At 40.9% G+C, this 25,381-nt stretch overlaps 1 protein-coding gene across 1 annotated transcript in view; it reads right to left on the minus strand.

Moving 5' to 3' along the window:
* Positions 1 to 5,817: 5,817 nt before the first annotated feature.
* Positions 5,818 to 25,381, minus strand: part of LOC124777808 (probable ubiquitin carboxyl-terminal hydrolase FAF-X) — a 301,616-nt gene continuing 282,052 nt past the window's right edge. The window contains exons 43-45 of the mRNA XM_047253324.1: positions 24,211 to 24,357; positions 13,669 to 13,826; positions 5,818 to 6,837 (exon numbers count right to left, since the gene is read on the minus strand). Coding sequence (XP_047109280.1) covers positions 6,651 to 6,837; positions 13,669 to 13,826; positions 24,211 to 24,357 — 492 coding nt within the window. The 3' untranslated portion in view covers positions 5,818 to 6,650. The remainder of the gene's footprint in view (positions 6,838 to 13,668; positions 13,827 to 24,210; positions 24,358 to 25,381) is intronic.

Here is a 25,381-nt window from a genome sequence, read left to right on the forward strand (position 1 = left end):
AATGAGAGGAGCTGTACACACAGTAAACTAAAAAATAAACATATTTAAATAAGTGGAATTTACATTGAATTTGTTACAGATATTTGAAACACACATTGTTTTAGAAGTTCAGATGTCAGTAATATCACTTCGTAAAAGTATTACATTACAACTGAATCTTCATGTAGGGCTACGCTGGACATAAATTACATTTATTCTGGCATCATTTTCTCCCAAATAACTTAAATTTTGTTCCAGTAATGGAAAATAGGCTGCCTTCATGTTCACAAATGACACTACAGGTCTCTGTCTAGTCACTGGTAAACTAAGCAGACAAAAAAGAGCATTTGTGTAGATGTAGTTTTGTAACATAATATTTACTATTCTTGATAGCCAATAAAGATAAAGAAACCACTTTTCACAGCTACCAGAGCTAGAATTTGAACCAAAAGGTGCAAAATTTTTGTGCAGGAAACAACTGATGCCCAAATGAAAATGTCAACAAAATTGATCATACAGCAAGAAGAAATAGAAAATACATGAAATAATGCATCAATTTATGAGCAGGAATAATATTCATTTATTTATTTCAGTTGATCAAAACATCCAACTGAACAAGGTAAGGAGAGGCTTACTAAGATCTTGGATCTCAATTTTGTCTTACAAGGTTGCAAAATATATGCCATACATAATCAAGGAAAACACAGATAACTGAAGAAAGATATATAGGTTGAAGACCAAGCAGCATTGTGGTCATTTCAGACAAAACTAGCTTCATTTGCAATTAGAGAGAGGAAGGGGAGGGAGGTGGAGAGGGAGGGTAGGAGGGGGGTGCGAGGGGTGAGGTGGAGAGGGGTGGGGGTGAGGTGGAGAGGGGTGGGGGTGAGGTGGAGAGGGGTGGGGTTGGGGGAGGGGGAGAGGGGGGGGGGAGAGAGAGAGAGAGAGAGAGAGAGAGAGAGAGAGAGAGAGAGAGAGAGAGAGAGAGAGAGAGGAGGGGTGTCCGGATATCGTTCACTGGCAACCACACCCAACATGCAGAAGACAGAAATTTGGTACATAAATGCAGCTAACTGTTTGGAAAAATCTTAGGCCTGTTCTCAATGAAATAGAAAACTTGGAAATTCAAATAAATAGCACATTTTTGGCTGTGTTACACAAAGTTTTACCAACTGTGGGACTCACAAAGCTGAACCAACAAGAGCTGGAGATAACCTGATGATACTTTATGCTAGCACCTCATTTTTCATTTTCATTACAACATTAAGCCAGTCTCATCACCTTCTTCCTCAGCAGTTTCACATCTTTGCAATGCAGCCTTTCCTCAAGTTATGTTATGCCTTGCTTCTTTATACCTAATCTATCCCTCTTATTTTTCACAAACAATTGTTTGTTATGGCTGCAGACAACTACTTCTCTTGCTCATCTGTACATAGATGTTAAATGAACTACTATTTCCAGAACATTTCTGGTACTTTTGGTTACCATATTACAAGCTGCACATATTGGCTGGTTGCCAGCAGAGTATTCCAATTTTTAAGCCCTTTAGTTTATATAGCTAAATTGTGCCTCACACAACTTGCTTCCTGTTTATTCTAATACATGACAAATGAATGAGGAGTTTATTGAGAATCCAAAATTACTCCAGGGCATTAAGAGTGCAATTTACTTTTCAAAACTTAATTTTTCTTTTTTGGTCAGGCATATGTCTGTGCTACTCTGCCACACTTGGTCAGTCATCTAGTTTACAATATGATGTTAATGAACTATTTGCGAATGCATTTTTAGGGAGAGGGGAGGGTGGGGTGTCAAGTGAAATTTTTTTAACTCAAACCATAACCAGCAGTAAGTCCAAGGCCGTAACACAGTCTCTTTATGACTGAAGTGGCATTGCAGCACAATTGCTTCTGAGAATAACAGATGATTATAGCTTTAATATTTTCATCCCTTATCACTGACAAAAAATTTTTGTAACTGTATTCTACTTGGTAAAGTTTCTTGAGTAATAGATTACAGCTTAAAAGCTTTATACTCTCTCAGAACTTTGGGTTACATTACCATGGATGCTACAATCAAACAAAATATTTGGAATTAATATACAAGAGCTGAGGAAGGCTTACACTATGTTTAAAGTATCAGAAACTGACCAATGAGGCAAAAATGAAAATAAATAAATAAATAAATATTAAATAAATATATAACAGAGTAAATAATCTTCATACTCTAGCATAGAAATATCATTCATACATCTGGTTCACATCACAGAATAAATTCTTTGTGGCTAAAGTTATGTGGAAAACATAATCATCATTCATCACTAGGAGCACAATAATTTAATGTGGAATTACTTTCAATAAACAAGTGCAATGCTCCCATTTCATTTTTGCAATTGTTATGACTACTTTTCATGCCTGTTACACTTATCTATACAAGGTACCTTATTACTTCTGAGTGTGTAACATCATGATACAGGTTTTCTGAATATTATTTTAGGGTACACAAACACATTGTTAAACCCCTACTATTTGGTACAGCCGTAGATAAACAATGAAGTAACAGTTTTACTTTGACAGATCTTTTCCGATAAAAGGGTGCATCCATAACAACTGGCAGAAACAATGCTTCCAACTAAACAGATTACTACCTCCCTCCCAACCCAAAAAAATACGAAAAGCACAGTGGCATAAGGTGCAGGGTGGAGGATTGACAGGGGAAAGCCACATTTATCCATCCTACTGGTTGTTTCTTATAGCTGCTGAGGCTGGAGCAATGCCTCGGAATGTTCTGTATTTTCAGCTTGTTAACTAAATCGTAGTTTCAATTATTCAGTAAAAGATTACTTCCACAAGTTGATTATGTTTTAGATGAAGAACTGAGAAAGATATACCCTCAGGCCAAAGGGTAACATTTACTGCTTTCCCTTCTTATATACTTTTGAGATCTATCATTATGGCAGGAAATCACAGAGTACACTACGTCAATAACTGTGGTGCTCACGCACATTATCTTTCAATGTCACAGCCTAACTAGGTTAGGTAAAACACTGCACAAGTTTACATAAAATCTTATTTGAGGAGGATTATTCAAAGGCTTTATCACCCAGTGATCAAAAATTTTCCAATTAATAAGGCCATTCTGTTTTAAATGTGAAACTGGTGTATATATATATATATATATATGTATATAAAAAGTACATGAACATATTAAGAAAAAACTTTGTACACAACCAATATACACATATACACAATTTTCTTTTTACAAACAAACAGTATAGAGGATATGCATATTTACTATCTTTGATGGATAATTGCTCTGCAGCGTGTACAAACATTATACATAATTTACATATGTACATGGAAGGTACAGCATAAATAACAAAGCTTTTATATATTCAAGTGCTTATTGTCACTTGCTTTCTTGACAGATACCCATAGTTGCCGAATTTGACTAAAACATTTACAGAAAGAAAATAAAATTCCTGCTGGGATTATCTACAGAGGGAAAAAAGTCCAAGATTATATGCAACTACAAAACATGTCATACAAGACAGACTTGTAAAGGTAAAACATTACGAATGATGCTGGCAAACAGTCTCCGTAATGAAGGGGGCTTTCGGTGATATATTTGTTTCCACTCAAATGCCAAATGTCAATAATTCAGCAATTTCCTTTGCATAAGAAATATTAGTTCACTAGTAATGAAACAAACTTTATATGATTATGAACACAAGCATTTTAATTCATAACTCAGTAAACAAACACACAGCGTATGTTTCTAGTAGAACTGCACTATACGACACTGTTCTCACAACAAATACATCACAGTTGACACTGTTATCAGAATTAGTGCTTTGTAAACTGTGGTTTCTGTATCTGCTAGACTTCATTGGAGGGCCAAAACTGAATTAAATTAGAAATCTTATACTGTGTGCAGCAAGATGCAGTGTCATAAGTAAAACTTTTCTTCAAGCAACTGTGATGCAGGAAATGAACCCCGACAGTCTCATTTCATCAGCCTTCAATAAATACAATATCACTAACTGCAGCAAAACACCAAGTTAGATATTAATATTGTGTGTATTATCTTTTCATCCAAAGTCATGTATGTAGGCTGCAAAACTATTCTCCAATCACAATAATTTGCTTTCCGAGGTAACCGCAATGGCAGAGGATCAAAAAGTGAACTGAAGATAAACGTAAAAGAAAAATGTGGAAGATGCAAATGAGTGAGCCAGTTTTCCAGTGCTGTGGTAATAACACAAATGAACCACTTGAATAACACAAATAAACCACTTGAATAACACAAATGGACAAAACTTTCAAATTTTAACAATTGTTGCAAATAATTCCAATATATATCATTAGACTGAGCAAGTACCAAGAATTTTTGTTTTTTGAAATATCACCATCAGATTTTTCTTATAGTTCTCAGGACAATAAAAATTAAAATAAAGCTAGTTTTAGGCAATTTCTATTTAATGTAAACAGAAATTGAGGATCAGTAACATCTCCAAAAAGAATGTTACACAAGCACACTTTCATGTAAAGAATGTTTGATGGGAGGCAAGGAAGGGACAGGGCACCAGAAATAGCCTACACAAGTACCACATGACCTACAATTTGCGTTTTCTTGTTACCAAGATAAAACACTATGCACACTGCAAACAACATATTACTTTCAAACACCCTAAAACAGTTCTCAAATAGATACAAAAATGTGCTTGTTACATGAACTAATACGAACATACTTTCATGCGTATGTGATGTTACAGCATCTTTGTTTTAATAAAGCATGATAGCTGTAAGAGCATACCAGAGGAGGAATTAAAACAGGTTAACAGCAAAAATTACTAAAAGCATAAAATGAAAATTTCTCTCTTAATCACACAAAGGGTTTGATAAAAAATAATTACTAACTTTAACAAAGTCATAACAAAAAATCATCTTTGGTTTCACAAGAATACAAACTACTGTACTTAAAAATGAGGAGGATTCAGGTACTTCTCTAACGTACAATATGGCAGCTAAAAAATGCTGATGCTGGACAGATGGAATCCCACAATACAAGTCATCTTCAATATGAGCAAAACTGAAATGGCTCCTCACACACTAGAGCTCCTTGAGTTAAAGGCACAAAAGTTATTATTTAACGATCACCAAGTGTGGCTATTAACTGTTCAACCCCATACATGCAAACGATTGGGCTACCAACTGAACACCAAGAATTAAATGTTAGTCAGATTCCATGACACACTCAATGTGGGTGTATATTGCATGATTAACAAACAAGTGTCCTTTTCTATCTAACCACTCCATAAAGAGAACTTCTGTTCTAAAAATTTTCTCGAAAAAGAACTCGTTAACTGCTCAATGGAAATGATGTACCACTTTCCTAATTTCATCAGAAGGTCACTTTTCAATTATAAAAGTAGAAGTTGCAACTTTGACAACATGAGACCAGATGTGCACTTCTCAATTGCTTAAGCACCAGTTACATGTTGTACCATAACTTTTCCACTGTAGAGCAAATGATGGCTTCCACCAGTTAAAAAAAATATTTTCCAGTCAGTCTACTAATCATACAAATTTGAAATACATTATATTAACATCACAACAGCAAAGCAAAACAAAGAAGGTATGCTGTGTTTAACAATATCGAATGGTTCAAAATAAGCAACACTGTGAGGAAAATTTCAAATAACCTAAAACATATTACAGATACTTATCAGATGTTTTGAACATGATTACTATGGGCTTTACCTGCATTCACATTACTTGAAGCATGAGTTTTTAAATGGCAGTCAAGCAGAGCACACATTCTTACAGTAAAACAGAACAAAAATTTGATCCAAACACATTGACTTCTAATCTGTGTGTACATAACTACAATTCACATTTTAGCCTTAGTCCTGCTCAAAGCTCAACAATTTTGACAGACTTTCAGAGCTAATAAACAAGGTAACAAATTTCCCATGAATCTATTTGCTTCTTTACACTTCTATTACAAATTGTTAATACCTGCAGTTTACTGGTGGAGTTTACAGCACTTTCTAAATCGCACACCATTTCAGAAGAAACCAACTAGCAACTGAAAATGATTCAACTGGCAAATACACACCAGTAAAACAAACAAATAAAAAATGTGCAATGTGTCTTTCATATAACAATCTCTTTACAAAATATGGCTTCTAGATCACATTTAGCTCTTACATCTGTCAACAATACCAGATTAGTCAAATGCAGTCAATAAAAATTAGTATGTAACAAGAAAACTTGTTTCATATATATTTAAACACTAGTCACAGCCTGTTCATAACTGTCCATAAGAACTGTATGAGCAGCTTAATTTCCACTAAAAATGTCTACACATTTCATTTGCCGTCTTCCAGCGACAGAAATGAGGGAGCTAAAAAAATTGTCTATTTAATCCCTCTTCACGATCAGTGCACATGATTAGGATAATTTAATTATCAAAGAATTACCGGTCCGTAATGCAAAACTTAACAAAACTGGTAAAACTTAAAAACTTACTTATACACATTTGCAAGTGATCCAAAATGACATTTAATGGCTAAAGCACAATTAATATTTGGTGCTGCAATTCCACTTGCTCTAATGTTTTTTTCTTTCTTTTTACAGACAGTCTTATATCCTAATATCCGTAGCGGGACTTCATTACGCGTCGGTTAAGGATGATGACTGATTATCTAAAACTGGTGGCTGTGTATATTCATCTGATACAGTAGTTGAATTTTCTGGTCCATCGTCATGTTCTGGCAAGAGGTTTGCGACAGTCTCCTCATTTGTCACTTGTTCCGCTGGTGGCTGCATACTGCTGCTGCTAGGGTTTGTTGTTATCATTCTACAAAAGAAAAGAGAGCAAAGGGGTAACATAATGGAATTATTTACATATCATTAAAAATACAGAATTAGTGATATCTTCAGATGAAGTGCAAGGAAACTGAACACCTCGTTACTCCATTTTCATTTGAATATAAGAATTATTTATTTATTTGCTTGCTTGCAGTCCTGGAACACACTGAAATCCTTAGGCAATAAGACAGGCACAATGAAATAACTGTTATACATTAAGCTTTTGGCCAAAGCCTTCATGGGGGAAGGTCTGAGCAGCCAGAGATAGCCGTTGTGTGTGTGAGGTGTGTGCAGCTGTGTGAAAGAGTGAGTGGTATTCCTTTCTGATGAAGGCTTTGGCCAAAAGCTTAACATGTAACAGTCTTTTTGTTGTGCCTGTTGCAACTCAATGTGTCCTCTTTACGACTTTTTTCGCTGTTGTAGCTCAGCAGTTGCAGAATATATTAACAAAAAAAAGTCCGTCATCAGCTGCACATGACAAGCTTTACTTGGTTCACTTTACCGGTTTCAACAGTGTAAACTGTCATCTTCAGAAGTGAAATAGTCTCAAATAACTGTAAGCCAATGTCAAAATAAGAAACAAATGGTAGTGTGCTACAAAGGATTGGCAAAAAATTCATAAGTAAAGCAAATCTGTTAGAACAAATGTACAAAGATTGAACAACAGAAGTAAAACAAGTGTTGTAAAGCAGCTGGAATACAGTTACGCTTAACAGTCACAACATACCTTTGCTACAGAGTGACATCTCTGAAAGTATATGATGTGCGCAATGACTGGCAAACAATTAAATATAAAATTTCATGTCATACACAGTATGTGCGAGGAAAGTCAGCCACCAAACTCATGACGTGTAGTGCATTGGACAGTGTACATACAATCTGTAATAAAGTCTAAGACAGTTTAAGCGTATGTATGCATTAAACCTTATAAAACAATATAAAACTATTAACAAAAGACAACAAACCTTGCACTAAGTTTTAGGCAAATAGACATTTAAAATAATATCATTACTATGTAAAGCGGTACATGAAGGATGGTAACCTGTTTAAATTTTATCATCATTTTATGGTGGCATCATGGGCCACTGGTACAGCAGTGGTACATTTAATTGTTCAGTATCTTGGAGACAAAGCCGGTTGCTGGACACGCGTTCACAGCAAACACAAGTGAATGAGCTACACCTTGGTAGGCATTTAAAAGTAAACAGTTACAGTTACACATATAGTAGTTTGTAGTTATATCAAGAAAACATCGTCAGAACATAAAAAATCCATGCTACATAAACACAATTAGTACATATTGGATAAAAAAGATACAACAAAATTACTTTAAAATCTGTGAGCAAGTCAACTTTGACTGCATAATCAGATACAGCCCCCCAGGCCATCTTGACTCAATACAGATATTTTGCATGTAGTTGACAAATGGTGCAAAATGAAACTTTTGGAAGAATTTGAAATTTATAAATATTCTCGCCTTAACTCTATGAATATGCTGAATTATCAACTGACACGGAAAAAACGGATTGTTTTCTGAATTTACAGCTTCTTTGTTACATGATTTACAGGACCTACTTCATGCCCAACTCTTGTTGTATCTGATTACATAGTCGAAGCTGGCTTGCTCACAGATTTTAATCTAATTTTATTATATCTTTCCTATCCAATATGTACTAATGGTGTTTATGTAAAAGATTTTTTTTTAATGTTCTGATGACGTTTTCTCGGTATAACCAAGAACTACTACTTATTTTTAATGTGTAACTGTCATGTCACTTTTTGAATCCTAACAAGGTTTATTAGTTCTCACACACCAAAATTTACTTAGAATCTAGATATGTTACAGGCACATGTCCACACAGCAAGCCAACTTCTAAACACCCACCGGGGCCTGTCACATGATTCTGACTCTGTGGCGTCTACTTCTTGCTGTCGAAATCGGATTGCAGCTCACTCACTTCTGTTTCCTGCCAAGATGCGTCCAGCAGCTGGCCTCATCTCCTGGATACTGAACAGTTTAATGTATCATCACTGTTCCAGTGACCCATGGCACCACTATAAAATGATGATAAACTCTTAACGGTTTACCTTCCTTCGTTTACCCCTTTACATAGTACTGATGTTATTTTTATACGTCTATTTGTTTAATGCTTGGTACATCGTTTATTGTCTTTAGATAATCATTTTATATTGTTTTATAAGATTTCATGCATGCCTACACTTCAACTGTCACAGAATGTATTACAGTTAGTATGTATACTAGCACTCCCACTTTGTGTATAGGCATGTCCAATGCTCTACATGTCATAAGTTTGGTGGCCGACTTTCCTTGCACATATTATATATGATGTGAAATTTGGCATTTAATTGTTTGCCACTCATTGCACATGACATATACTTTAGAGATTTAACACTACTTTATTGACTCCGTAGCAAAGGTATGTTGTGGCTCTTAAGCGTAACTGTTTTCCGTCTGTTTTACAAAACTTGTTTTACTTCTGTGGTTCAATCTTTGTACATTTGTTTTAACAGACTTGCTTTACATATGTACTTTTTGCCAATCCTTTGTAGGACATTACCACCCGATTTTTATTTTGACACTGGCTTATCATGATTTGAGCCTATTTCACTTCTCACGATGACGTTTATAAACTTTTGAAACCGATGAACCAATTATAGGTTTTCATGTGCAGCTGATGACTGACCTTTTATCTTTGTTGAGTCCTCTTTATGGTGAGTAGCAATCTATCCTTTCCATAGTTGGTGATTATAACCTGGACTTTCTCCCCCCCCCCCCCCCCCCTTTTTTCCCCCTCAAACAAAAAATTAATTTGTGATCTGAGGCTTTCCAGGCGTATATGCTGTTTGGAGGGTTTCTCAGGTGTCTAGCCAACTATGATGATCAAATTCCCATGATATTTCGGCGAATAACCATTCTGTCATCATCAGGTGGTGCTGATGCAATAGTCTGTTCAAACTCTGCTGCTAATATGTATCCCCCGTGGGTCCAGGTGCGATTCCATGCGTCGACGACGTGCGGTGTGTCCAGTGGTGGGGCAAGTGGAGGCTGCAGTAGGTGGTGGGAGGGCTGCAGTATCTTTTCAGTGGCCATAGCAGAATGATTATGTCTGATTGCACCACAGCTCCTTGATAGAGCTTAGTATTGGTTCCCATGCCTTTGATGAGGTTGTCTGTTATGTGAATTTCTGTGGCCTCTTTGAAGATGCAGCCCCAGTAGTTATTTGTGGAGACCAGTACTTTTGTGTGGTCTGTTGTTTGTCCAGTATTCATGCAATATTCCGCTAGGCAGATTTGCTTGGTTGGCCTAGGTGGGTGAAGCGTTGGTGTTCTTTTCATCAATCTTCCACCGTATGAATTGTTTGGCTGATATAGGATATGCCACAGCCACGCAGAATTTTGGATACATCCTCTTCCTCGAGTCCAACATTGCTTTTCACTGTTCCTATTAAGGTGGGAATCGTAAATGGTGGTCAGAAGGCTGTGTCAAGCTCATGTTGCCTCACTAGTCTCCATGTTTTGGACGACATGTTGCCTGAAAAAGGTAGAAACACCAGCCTTTTTTCTTTTTTTCTGTTTGTTCTTCATCTTGGTCCCTAATGTGCTTCTGTTGTTGGAAGGTCCTTTGGATTTGGCAACTGCCATATCCATTCTTGCAGAACACAGCCTCCTCAGCTACATGGCATGCTTACGACCTTGGTACACAGAGCAGTTATGATCTCTGACTAACAGAACCTATCAACAGAGTTCAAATGCCTGGAGACTGTGTTCCGTAAGAAAGAATACAGCAACCACCAAATCCAAAGGGCCTTCCAACAACAGAAGCACAGTAGGAACCAAGATGGAGAACAGCTGGAATAAGACAAAAAAATTGAGGCAACACAAGAATGACAGTCTTCTGACCACCGGACTACACCTCCAAAGCAGCCATAGACATTCGCATAACAAACAATCTTGTTAACAGGAACACTGGTTACCAACTCAGTAAGGCCTGGGAACCAATACCAAGTTCTACCAAGGAGCAACGGTGCAAGCGGACGCGAGATCATTCTGCCACGTCTACCAAAGAGATACTGCGGCCTCTCCCACCACCTAATGCACCCTCCGCATTCCCCACCACCAGACACGCTGTGCGCTGTCGATGCACAGAATTGCACCTGGACCTGAGAGCGATACATACTAGCAGGCAGATTAATGTATCAGCACCACCTGACGATCATGGAACATTTATCCACTGAAATATCGAGGGTATTTGACGACTGTATCTGGCTGGACACATGGAAACACTTCAAACAACAAAAAATTAATTATGCTAATTTATTTTCAGGGGCAATAATTAAAATTTTATACCATGATGTACCACACCCAGGTTTCCAAGACAGCAGGCAAAATACAGTATTGATAAGCATTTGCAGGACAGGAATGAGTATGTATATGTGTATGTACGTAAGTATTTATGTATGTAACACAGCAAATTTATTAAGTAGCAACATCAGTGTGATATGTAGAGCTCTGCAAGTTGCAAAATAACAGCAAATAGTACAACCTGCGCTTTCTCGGAGTGGGAGAACAGCATCACCGTTTGCAAGTTTCAGGTCTTGGTTAACGCAAAAATTATTCACAAAAGTGCCGTTTCACCTAATGCAGGCAGTCCGTTAAAAACTATTTGATACAGCAACTGTAAAGAGTTATCTTTAGAGTTAGTGAGCAACATGATCTGTGTAATGTTTTGACTCTAATGCATCATTCCATAGTTGTACCTCCAGTTTATGATCACTTGTATAACATCTTATAACAGTTTACAGGGAAACAAGGAGAAATTTAAGACAGTTAGTTTGTCACCTCTGCCATTAGAATATTTATCAGAAAGGGACCTACTGACAACTTTTGCTTATTGATAAGATTTTGGAGTAGCTGTTCTCTCTCTTAAACATTTAAAAAGATAGATCAAAAAAGAGAAGTTGCCAGGGTCACTTCAAGAGAGACACCATGTGCCACTCTACTCAATATATAGGCATTTAAAGGGGTATTATGAAAGTAACGGTGATGGCTTCATTAAATACAAAAATTTCCTAACAAATAAGCAAGAATATACCTCAGCATGAACATATCAAATTAGGCCAATGTTGGTCAGATAGTGAAAAAGGGACTGGTAGAAGTGTGAGAGTGAATATGCAGATGGAGACATGCAACTTGACACAGACAGAAAGCAATGAAATGTGAGACAGTTACAGATGGTAGGCATATACAGTCACTAAGAATGAAGTGTGTGATGAGCAGTATGAGAGCTTGAAACATAGCATTTTCTTGAATTTTTGCTTGACTGGAGGGACATCAGCATGTACAGAATTAATACAAAACGAAATACAAGACCGCAAAAATAATTGTCGCATAAAACCTTTCTTTAAACCAGCAAAAAAGTGTCTTAGTGATGTGACGTGCCATTGGCAGCACATTCTTTTACAAACTTACAAACAAACATTATTTTATACTGTTAATGTCAGTTTCTGAGCTACTGTTATTTGAATGAAACATGGTACAGTGTTTCTGGAGATTTTTCAGATATCTGATTTATGGGTGCAACAAATTAACATGAAATGATACACTGTAAGTGGCAAATACGTGAACTTTTCAGTCAACCTCAGAAAGAGGTTACAAATGGTACTTCCAATACAAAAGTGATTATTCATCAACTGAAGGTGGCCAGAAAGGTCTCTGACCTCAAGTGATGGTACCCACATTCAGAAAATCATGGATTTGCTGCATGCCTGCTATCATTTAACTGCAGGAAATTTTGAAGAGGCTAGTATCTTCACTGCTTCATATTGTGCACACCTGAAGCTGCAGTATGCCTTGTCTGATGGTAAGGAACATAAGTAGCAATGATTAAACACTTGCAAGCAACTCCTCTAACACAGTAAAGCTGATAAAAGATTTGCACAACATTTGGACTATACTACATACGTCGAGAGAAGAGCTCTGACAGCTGGCAATGCAGTTGCCAGTATTCGACACGGACGGGCAGCGAGTCAGCAGCGGTCACGCAGCACTGCAGCAACACTGGGGTGTTGCCACGATAATGTAAACAAAAGCTCACGATCTGATCGGCTGTCATAGATGCACAAAGCATGTGCGCAAAGGCCGCGTCAACTGTCAGAGCTCTTCTCTTGCCGTACGCACTGTAGTGTTAAATTTATGGCCAGAGACACTAACACAAAATTTCAATCATCACAGCAGTTGGGAAAAAAGACCTCCAAATGAGAATGTGCAACAGTTTCAGTCAAGTTTCAATGTCTACAGATTTGTACCTTCTTTTTAATTTGGATTTGGCATTGTTAGTGGGAGTGAGTGGCTGATCGCCCTCCTGATACGAAAGTTCACAAGTCATTACGAAAACAACACATCTGCATATTCTCCAGCACCTTTCAAAAGATCTGTGCCAAAAAAATCAGATGACTGTCTTCCCCCTAGAACCCTCCGCTCATCACACATTACTCCACATGACTTTCCTCATTTACGAATGAAAACTCTTAAGCCGAAAGAAGTTTCGAGACAACCAATGACATTCTTCATAATTCTGCAGAGCACTGAAGGGCACTCTAGAATGAGCTTAAACACTGAAGGGGCAGAGGTGAGGTCAAAGGTGGGTCTACTATAAGGGAGGCAAGAAATATACATCTTTGAGTTAATAAAAAATCATTAAAAATTTTAACTACTTTTTTTCAACAGATTTCACAGTCAAGCATCATAGAAAATAAGCATTCTGAGAAATGCCGTTACCTATTACAGTTCAAACACATACCTTGTTCCCAGTGCCCTTCTATTTATGAATCGCTGACTTGTCAAAGGGCTACTTATGGAATATGCAGGTGCAAATGGTGCATTCTGAGGTGGTTGCTGATGCTGTTCTTCAGGCTGAGGGCTATCACCTTCTTCAGACATTTCCTCCATCTCCTGTTCCTGAAACACAGCACCCATTGAAGTCGTAAACTAATTAAAAATTACCTTCAAATTATATATAATGCATGCAAACACCATCAACATAAATAATTAATATTCAGTTCTTTAAATTAAGCTTACACAATCACTTGACAAGAGTAGCAAAATCTATGACTACATTTTGGACTGTATGTATTTGGTACTAAACAGCCAATCACCATTGACAAATCACTTGTTATTTTCATTATTGATGGTCACTGAATACAATGTGTTTTTTTTTTTTGGGGGGGGGGGTTTAAGGGCGCTCAACTACTGAGGTCATTAGCGCCCAGTCACAATTGTTAGAGCACATAGAATCTAGTAAAACTCAAGGAGGGGGGGGGACACCAGAAAGTTCTTACAAAGATGCAGATAACATAAGTGAAAGAGTTAGATGTCTTTGGATAAGCCAGTCAAAGTAATAAAACGAAGAACACGAGCAGCTGCTCGAGCGTCATCAGCTAAAATATCCTGCAAAGTAGATGGCAGAGACAGGACAACATGAGATTGACTAAAACGGGGACACGACAATAAAACATGGCGCACTGTTAATACATGACCACAAGGGCACTGCGGGGCCAGGTCACCAGAGAGCAGGTAGCGGTGGCTAAACCGGCAATGCCCAATCCGCAACCTGGCCAGAAGGACCTCTTCTCGCCGAGATGGTCGGGAGGAGGTTGTCCAAGCAGTTGGGAACAGTTTTACTTCCCGGAGCTTGTTTCCTTTAAGTGAGGACCAAGCAGCCCACCACCACGACACAAGCCTCTTACAAACAACCCCACTAACATCAGATGACGGGACACAATGGGTGGCGGGCCGAGGCAGGACGACTGCAGCCTTGGCTGCAGCATCAGCAGCCTCATTCCCAGGCACTACTACATGACCAGGAACCCACAGGAAGCTGACAGGAGAGCCACAATCAGCAAAAGAATGGAGGGACTGCTGGATCCGTTGTACCAAGGGAGTCCGAGAGGAAAGTCGGGGCGCCAGTATTGAGGCAGACAAGATTGAGATGGTTGAAGACATCCGCCAAGAGGGAGCCTCTCTGACAGGATGCAAGAGAGCCCCAAAGGGGATTATGGGCATTGAAGTCGCCAAACAATAAAAACGGGAGAGGAAGCTGAACAATCAGGTGCATCATGTCAGCACGACTAACTGCGGATGACGATGGAGTGTAGACGGTACAAACAGAAAAAGTAAAGGCAGAAAGAGTAATACGGACAGCTATTGCTTGGAGTGAGGTGGTCAATGGGATGGGATGGTAATAGACATCGTCCCGAACGAGCAACATGACCCCACCATGAGCCGGAATACAGTCCGCAGGGGTGAGGTCAGACCGCTCCGAGGTATAGTGGGTAAAAGCAATACGGTCAGTTGGGCGCAACTTGGTTTCCTGGAGACCAAGGACGAGTGGACAGTGCAGGCGGAGGAGCAGTTGTAATTCCTCCCGATTAGATCGAATACCTCTGATGTTCCAATGTAAGAAAGCCATCGCTAGTCAGAAAAAAGGGGGGAACGAAACGGGTGAAGAGCTGGTCACCTAGACGGCCGGGGAGGGCCAGGTTTCGAGGGAACAACGCTACAACCGGCGGGAGGCGGATCCTGTTCCATCGAGTCATCGCCAGCTGCGGCCGCTTTCCCGGGTTGCGTAGGAGGGGCAGCATCATTCGCCGACGAGAGGCCAGCTGAGCGCCTGGCAGCAGAGCGTCCCGGCGAAACTGAGGACGGCCGGGAGCAGCAACTCGCGGATGGAGCGTCAGACGAAACGCGCCGAGCTGGAGAGGGGGATAAAGATTTCTTCTTGGAGGCCTTCTTGGAAGTCCGATGAGGCACGGGGATGGTAGGCTGGACCCGAAGAAGGTCCTCACGTGCGGGGTCCGTTTTGGAATGCCGGACCTCGGAAGCCGGGGTCCGGAACGTTTCCCCGATGGACGTCTGAGAAGAGGATCGCTTCTCAGGCGGCAGAGGGGGAGGAGGAGGAGGAAGGGTGGCCCCTGGGGCAGAGGGGGCAGGGGCCACGAGGGAGGAGGATTTGGAAGGGAGGGATTTGGGAGGCGGAGGCATAGACCCCAGATGGGGTGAGGGTGGAGGGGGGACAGGATAGGGGTGAGGATACTGTGGAAGGAGTGGACACGACTGAGGCAAACGAAGTTGTCAACGTCACGGGATGGAGGCGGTCATACTTCTTCCTGGCCTCAGAATAAGAGAGACAATCCAAAGTTTTTAATTCTTGGATCTTCTTCTCCTTCTGATACGCGGAGCAGTCTAAAGATCTAGGCGAGTGGATGTCAGGACAATTGACGCACCGAGGTGGTGGGGTGCATGCATGTTCCTCACGAAGAGGACGTCCACAATCGCCAGAAAGGGGCTCTGCCTCACACCGTGACGACATGTGCCCAAAGCGCAAACACCAAAAGCAGCCATAGGAGGCGGGACGTAAGGTCGCACGTCGCACCGGTAGCACATCACCTTTACCTTCTACGGGAGAATGTCCCCCTAGAAGGTGAAGATAAAGGCTCCGGTGTCGATGCGACGATCTTTGGGGCCGCGCTGAACTCGCCGGACGAAATGCATGCCTCGGCGCTCCAGGTTGGCCCTGAGCTCCTCATCAGATTAAAGCAGGAGGTCCCGATGAAAAATTACCCCCTGCGTCCTATTCAGTGCCAGATGCGGGACAATGGACACTGGGCTGTCCCCTAGTCTGTCGCACGCCTGGAGCGCCGCCGACTGTGTGGCGGAGGCGGTCTTTATAAGAACGGACCCCGAACGCATTTTACTGAGAGCCTCAATTTCCCCGAAGATGTCCTCGATGTGCTGGACAAAGAACATGGACTTGGAGGTGGCGAACACCCCCCCATCAGTCCGAGAACAGACTAAATAGCGGGGGAAGTACTTCGCCCCAAGCCGGCAGGCCTGTCCTTCCTCCCAGGGAGTGGCCAAGGAGGAAAGGGCAGGAGAACCAGAACCAGAGACAGTACCTTTCTTTTTAAAAGACTCTGCCGCAGAACGACCTGATACATGTTGACGTTTCATCTGCGAAACGTCCGCCCCGATACCACCCACTCCGACCAGGGGCTCTCCCCACGGGCGCCACCCAGCCTCAGCAAGGGCCACCTGGCAGGATGACCGTTGCCGGGAGTCCTGATGCCCCAAGGAGACGGGCATCTACTCCTTGGCCGACGTGGGGAGGGTGCAGCTCAGGTATCGGCAGTACGATCCCTGTGTTGTCAGGGGGCTACAACCTAGAGGGTACATGACGACCCCACCACAACGGGCTAGCTACTGTGCTGGATTTCGGGTGCAATGGAAAGTCCATCATGAACGCAGGTGCAGATGGGGACGCACTATGGGCGGAACGTGTGCAACCCATCTGGCGTTTAGGCCCAATTGGAGGAATAGTGGGTGTGGTTACAACGCCGTTACAATGCTGAGTGCCAAGGTCTTAGCGCACTGAGGACCAGTGATACACCACGTAAGATGTCCTTCCCCAAAAGGCTCGTACTTCTGTAGAATTTTGAAAAAATGAGGTCAAACCCCAAGGGGACCATCACATGGAATGCCGAAACAGTTGAAACTCCTTTTAGTCGCCTCTTACGACAGGCAGGAATACCTCGGGCCTATTCTTACCCCGGACCCGCAGGGGGACTGAATACAATGTGTCTGTTATGTCCTTAGTAAAGAACAGTGACTATGCGAATACTGCAGGGAACACTTTATACCAAAAACATTTGTACCAGGACAGCCATCACCATAGAAATCATACTGTTGTTAGTCACTGTTACCAAAGTATTATTTACCAATAATCCTTCTAACTGAATGCTACGCAATTCTTCAAATGTGCAGTAAATAGACAACCTGCATTTATTTGCTTCCACTTTTGACAGTCGCAGCTGCTGTCACGAACGAATGTTGGAAGAGGCATCCTAAATCTCTACAGATGTTTACACAGGGTGTTTCACAATTCATGTTACATACTTCTAGAGGTTGCAGAGGGAAACAACAAAAAACGTCTAGTAAACATGGGCTCTAAAATGCATACCTTAACAGCTATGGGCACTTTTTCAATAGAAAAGATGCGTTTCACATTAGAGTAGATTAACAAGTGTTCAAAGCTGTGAAACATGAATAGTGTGAGGCCCTGTGTATGCCAAGTATATTATTTAATACAAACAGTTAAGTTAAAGCCTATGAGTGAATATACAATAACTATGAAGTCAATGAACTTATTAAAGAGAAGGGACTCGGTACTCATTCTCACCGAGTATCTGAAAGTAACAAATATTTTTCACTTGCAGGTGTCCTGTATGTCACTACATTACACTACTTGCATGATACAAAAAATAAATTACCTTCTCAAGTATTTATCAACAATTTCTGGATTCTGTCTTGTACAAAGATTACATGAATATTAACAGCATTTGTAGACTTTGAGAAAATTTTTGAAAATGTTGACTACAATACTCTCTCTGGAACTCTGAAGGAAAGAGGAATAAAACACAGGTAGTGAAAGGTCAACTCAATATAGTGGGTGGTTATAATTAAAGTGCAGCTACTCATAGAGGTCCAGTGTGTGGACTGTAATTATTGTACAGCAGTGAAACTTGGTAGATATTCTAATGCATTAACAATTTACTCTGGGGGAACAAAAAAGTTATAATTTTGACTAACAGGTGCAAATATGGTGCTGTGAATGCTAGGATGACACATAGAAATGTTTCTATATGTAATGGATTAGAAACTGGACATGAGCACAAAAAGTCAAATTGAGAAAGACAATGTTGATTTCATTACTAACTGCAGCTTACACAGTTCGAGACATTGACGAGATGATGCATTCCTAAAACAACACTCTCAACAGATGCTTGCAGCAGTTCCAGTGTAATCTGAGCAATATGTTTCTTTATACTGGCCTTCATGTCAGGTAGTGACCGAACATGGCCCTGGTAAATGTGTTCTTTTAGTCATCATCAGAGCCAAAAGTCATCTGGAATCAGATCAAGTGACCTTGCAAGCCATGCATCTGGAAAACTTGGGGAGATAACATGTTTGTTGAAGGTTGCATTTAGCAGATCTTACACTGGGCGAGTGACGAAGTGCTGCCCTATCTCACATGAAAACCGTGGTTTCCGAACAGTTGTGCTCTTCCAAAGCAGGAATCACATGATGTACAACGAGATCTCAATAACTTGCAGACACCACAGTATGCCTGATAGGCCTTCTGGGTGTATTCTCTTCAAAGAAGAACACAACAAGACTAAAGGTGCTTGTGAATCCACACCACACAGTCACATACGGTGAGTGCAATGGCTCTTCGTGCACAATACGCAGCTTAACAGTACTTGAAATTCAGCAGTTCTTAGTATTCACTGCACCCTGTAGTGTAAAATGTGTCTCATCACTTTACTGAATGTTGTTTGAACATATGTTATCAACTTCAATCCATGCCAGAAACCAAAGGACGAATTCAGAATGTTGTTGCAGATAATGAGGTATTATTTGCTGCACTGACTGGATCTTTTACACGTACCAGTGTAAAATAGACCGAAAAATTTCCGTACTCTTGACCACGGGATGGACAGTTCTCACAAGATTGCATAAGCACTAACACTACCGGGGCAAGTGCTGCATGGTCAATTACAGGAACAGCAACCTCATCAATGATATCCACTGGGATAGGACATCTTCCTCTTCCACGTGCCACATCACACTCAGCTATGTATTTGAATTTCGTCGTGGGCGTAAGGACGCCCATCCCAGAACCTCTCCCCAGAGTCCATCTCTCTACTTACCCCTACCAGTCCCTGCACTCCTACCTTCTACATGCTTCCTAAAGTCCATAAACCCAACCACCTAGGGCGCCCCGTTGTGGCAGTTACTATTCCCCCACTGAGAGAATCTGCTCTCGTAGACCAACACCTTCAACCTATTACCTGGAACCTACTCTCCTATATAAAGTATACCAACCATTTTCTCCACCTATTCTCCACAGGTCCTTTCCCCTTACCATACAGTGTCCTGCTTATCACCATTGATCCAGCTTCCTATACACTAACATTCCTAATGCCCATGGCCTTACTGCTATTGAACACTACCTATCCAAATGCCGGCCGGAGTGGCCGAGTGGTTAAAGGCGCTACAGTCTGGAACCGCACGACCGCTACGGTCGCAGGTTCGAATCCTGCCTCGGGCATGGATGTGTGTGATGTCCTTAGGTTAGTTAGGTTTAAGTAGTTCTAAGTTCTAGGGGACTTATGACCACAGCAGTTGAGTCCCATAGTGCTCAGAGCCATTTGAACCATTTTGAACCTATCCAAATGCCCTATGGATTCCAAACCAACAACCTCCTTCCAATTCACCATGACCAACTATATCCTAACCCAGAATTACTTCTCCTTTGAATGCATTAACTATAAACAAATCCAGGGTATGGCCATTTAGAGGCATCCTTCCTAAAAACTCAGAATCCTAAACCCCTCACCTAGTTCAGATTCACTGATGACATCTTTGCTATCTGGATCAAAGGTGAGGACACACTATCCACATTCCTACAGAACCTCAATAACTTACCCCCTTTTGCGTCACCTGGTCTTACTCAACCCAACAAGCCACATTCCTAGATGTTGACCTCCACCTCAGAGATGACTACATCAGTACCTCTCTTCATATCAAACCTACTAACCATCAGCAATACCTCCACTTCGACAGCTGCCACCAATTCCATACCAAGAAGTCCCTTCCTTACAGCCTAACTACCCATGGTGGTTGCAACTTCAGTGACAAGCAGTCCCTCTTGGAATAAACTGAGGGTCTCACTGAAGCCTTCACTGACTGTTATTATCCTCCCAACCTCATACAAAAACAAATCTCCCGTGCCTTATCATTCCAGTCTCCCACCACCTCCCGAAGTCCCACAGTCCGGTCACAGAAGAGCATTCCCCTTATAACTCCGTACCATCCAGGACTGGAGCAACTGAATTACATTCTCCGCTAGGGTTTCAATTACCTCTCGTCGTGCCCTGAAATGAGAAATGTCCTGGTCACTATCCTTCCCACACCTACAGTGGTATTCCACTGTCCACCAAACCTACACAATATACTCGTCCATCCTTACACAACCCCTGCTCCCAATCCCTCACCTCATGGCTCATACCCCCGTAACAAACCTGTCCCATACGTCCTCCTACCACCACCTACTCCAGTCCGGTCACTAACATCACCTATCACATCAAACGCAGGGCTATCTGTGAAACAAGTCATGATTTACAAGCTAAGCTGCAACCACTATGCTGCATTCTATGTAGGAATGACAATCAACAAGCTGTCTGTCCGCATCAATGGCCACCGACAAACACTGGCCGAGTAACAAGTGGACCACCTTGTTGCTGAACACGCTGCCAAACATGATACCCCACATTTCAATGACTGCTTCACAGTCTGTGCCATATGGATCCTTCCCTGCTATACACACTACATTCCCATAACCCTCCTGGCCTCAACCTTCGTTAGTCACTGTCCTCTCCCATCCAGCCCCCTCCCTGTTCCCATTCCAGCAATACACAGCCATCATTTCATCACTACACCCAATTTTTTGATTTCCCCTAATCCTCCCTCCGCCTCCCCACCTTTTCTCCTGCGCTCCACCTAAACTGCAACATTTCACTGTCTGCCACCCCCGCCATACTTATCCCTCCCCCTCCCCGCCCCAGCCTCCTCCTTAACCCCACCACTCATCACTCCAATCACGCACTGGTGCTGCTGCTCGCAGTGTGGTTTCAGTTGCCCGAGACTGCAAACGTGTGTGTGAACTGCGTTTACTTGAGTGTGTGCATGTGCTTGTGTGACTATTGTTGACAAAGACCTTAATGGCCAAAAGGTATAATTGTGTGAATCTTTTTGTTGTTCCTATCGCAACTCAGCATCTCCGCTATATGGTGAGTAGCAACTTTCCTTCTCTAATATTGTTACATTCCATCCTGGATTTTCCATTGTTCAATAGAATTTGATTTCAATGCTAGGTTAACGATACAGAATTTCGAGATTCCCGGAGATTTCCTCGATTTTTCCAGGTAAAAATTAATTCCCTGAGAATTCCAGGTTTCCCAGAAGAGTCGCCACTCTGTTCTTCTCAATGGCCGTACTGTTCACTCATGTTATGGCTTATCAAATGATGGTGTGGATGTCATACCTTCAGTTCTGCATCAAAGTATTAGCGTATCTGCCAAGTTTCACTGCCATACGATAATTACAGCCCGCAACATACCTCTGCGATCAGCTGCATTTTAATTAAAACTACCCATAGTAACTAGAATGCAGTTATAAAGGTTGAAGGACATGTAAGAGAAGCATTAGTTCAAAAGGGAATGAGAGAGGCTAAAGCCCATCTTCAATGTTACTTAGTCTATACATTGAATCAGCTAATGCCGAGGGATTTAGATGAATTTTGCTATTTGAGTAGCAAAATAACTGTTGATGGTCAAAGCTGAGAGGATGCAAAATACTAACTGGCAATAGAAAAGAATTTCTGAAAGACATATTTTAAAATCAAATATGAAATTTAAGTTTTGGGCTGGGCTGGAGTCTTGAGAGGTACGGTAATGAAATGGGGGTTTTTAACATCTCAGACAAGAAGAGAATAGAAGGTTTAGCTATGTGATGGTAAAGGAGAATACAGAAGATTCCACAGTAGATAGCATAAATAACGTGGAGGCACTGAATCAGAGTGGGGAGAAAAATTTATAGCACTACTTAACTAAAAGAAGGGATCAGTTGATAGAACACATCCCCAGACATCAAGGAATACTTAATTTGGTGTTGGAGGGATATGTGGAGGGTAAAAATTTAAGACAGAAACTAAGCACATTTAAGCAGATAGACATGGGGCCCCTAAAGAAACACACACACTTTTTGCATCCTATAGCTAGAATACTGTCTTTTCCCCCTTTTTCTGGTGTGACATCTTGAAAAGTAGCTGAAGGCTACCTTGAGCAAAGAAAGTTCATTCTGACGTGCTACTGGGAGAACGAGAACATGTATTAAGTGCAAGGACAGTTTAGAATGAAGTTCCAACAAGAGGCAACAATGCGTCTCCAACTTACTCATCTGCGAGATACGTTTGAGGAGGAAGGAGCTGTCCAAAATTCCCAGAAGAACCATTCCTGAAGATCATGGTCATCCGCACAAGAGATAGAGAAGTCACCAAACGGTTTCAGCAATCACCTAGAAAGTCTGTGCGGAATGTGACTCGTGAGACAGGAGTTCCAAAAATGAGTATGCATCCCATTTCGAAGCATGTCCAAAGTTCCTAGATTACTCCGTGCTCTGAATGAGGACGATCTGGAGTGGAGAACTGAATTTTGTGAGCGATATCGAGCAAGACGCGCACAGGAAAAATAATTCCCATACGAAGTTGTTTGTGGTGATGAGGCCACTTAAGTTAAATGGTTCAATTAATCATCAGAATTGTACCCACTGTGCACCTGAGAATCCCCATGTGATACTGGAACACCATGTGAAGTTACCAGGAGTTCCCAGGAGTTACAGTGTGGTGTTGTTTACCAGCATTTGGTGTTACTGGACCTTTCTTTTTTGAGCATACAGAGAATGCTGAAAATTACATGGACTCGCTACAGGCTTATGCCATTGCACATGTGAAAGACATGTTTGGCAATGGAGAATGCTAATCCAGTAAGCTGGAGCATCTCCCCACTACCATCATGACATAAGGGCCTGCTTTGATGAAAACTTACCAGACTGACAAACAGGACAAATAGGTAGCACCGAGTACCCTTTGCGCTCACCAGATATGATGCCTATGTAGTTTTGCAAGGGGGGCACATAAAAATTTTTATAGCACACGACCAGCTACAATCAATGAGCTGAAAGCAGCCACTGAAAATTGATGTGCCAAAATACCAATTGTGACGATTGGGAACATAAAGGATACTTTCAGTAAGTGTTATCAGCTGTGTCTGAACCACAATGGTGTTCACATTATTTTGAATTTTGAAATTTTTATCTACTTTAATAAATATTAGAGTTACAATCATAAAAAGAGTGTATACATTTTTCTGGGACATCCTGTAGGTTGCAATAGTTTTGCAGAGAACAGGAGGACAGGAGGTTTGCGCAGGGTAGACTAGCATGAAGAGCTGCATCAAACTAATGTTTGGTGCAGTAGCAGCAACCACCTCTCCTCCTACACACACACACACACACACACACACACACACACACACACACAGTAGAACAATACTGAGATTACACTGTGGTGGTCTCGGCATGGAACTCTACCTACCCAACAACAATTATTACATCTACTATTATGTAGTTATTGTGTCTACAAATGACTGAGCAAATGTCAAATTACCTCTTCAGGACAAAGCTCACAAGCTCTCTCCAACGTTTTCCTGGCACTGTTTGACCTCTCCAAATAGTAGCCATTGGTGGATTCATTTGACTGGGCAGGGGGTGACCAATTATTGTAACTATATTGTGCATTTGGTGGATAAGGCCGCTGAAACAAAGGATTACAAAGAGATTACCAACACTTTAATTAGTCTTACACTGATGAACTTTTACTTAAAAGAAATTAAATTTTGTCCTAACATTATGGTAACTGATTCAGTTTGTACTTTTACTTAGGGGGCACAGGTGTCTATATGAAAGATTCACTTGTGAATTATACAAAAGACCACTATACTCAGATTTAAATTCAGTTAACAGCACAAGCTATGTAGTTTAGTTTCCCCAGAGCTCGTGATGTCACATGTGAACTGCTTGCTGTTTCCAATGTGACACAACAAAGCATCAGTCTATCTGCAGAGTTTGAATAGAGCAGTGTCCACACAGAGTCAGTTGTCAGACACTGCCATTTGCAGCAGGAAAGACGTGCTCTGCTCATGGTGGCAGCCTGCTCCCTTTTCTTGAAGCTTAACCAGATGACAGCAGATGTGGCAACCACGTAGTGCCACATCACAAATATCAATTAAAGAGTAGTTTTAATCAGAATATAGTATAATCGTGAAATATGAATTTCATAACAAACATTTATTTACATTCACTTTTAATATGGTGGTATCCAAGATATCCTTCAAGAGTGATACAGTGTAGGGTAGCAATACAGATATAGTCAATGTATGGGTTGGTAGCAAAAGACTCAATAAAGACCACTTACAAAACATTATGTAATTGAGCATCGAGTATTGCTCACTGTTCCTGGAGATTATGTGGAAAATATAAGCATAATGAGCCACGGAGCTGTAAGTTGTTAAGAGTGTCAAAGAAATATTCAGATTAGATTTGGTTTTCATTCCATGGACCCAAGAAATGAGATGACTCTCATGGGTGAGGAAACTGTCAGAAAGTATACCATAAAAAACATAAAACATTTAAATATAATATTTACTACCCTGATCATTTGTCAGGAGATTGTCGAAATAGGTGAATACAATGTGGTAAACTGGAACAGCTAATATTTACAGAATTAATACTGACAGAATGAAACACTGTTATGCACTATTAATAAATTTATCACACAC

The sequence above is a fragment of the Schistocerca piceifrons genome, chromosome 2 (assembly GCF_021461385.2).
Source record: "Schistocerca piceifrons isolate TAMUIC-IGC-003096 chromosome 2, iqSchPice1.1, whole genome shotgun sequence".
Classification (NCBI taxonomy): domain Eukaryota; kingdom Metazoa; phylum Arthropoda; class Insecta; order Orthoptera; family Acrididae; genus Schistocerca; species Schistocerca piceifrons.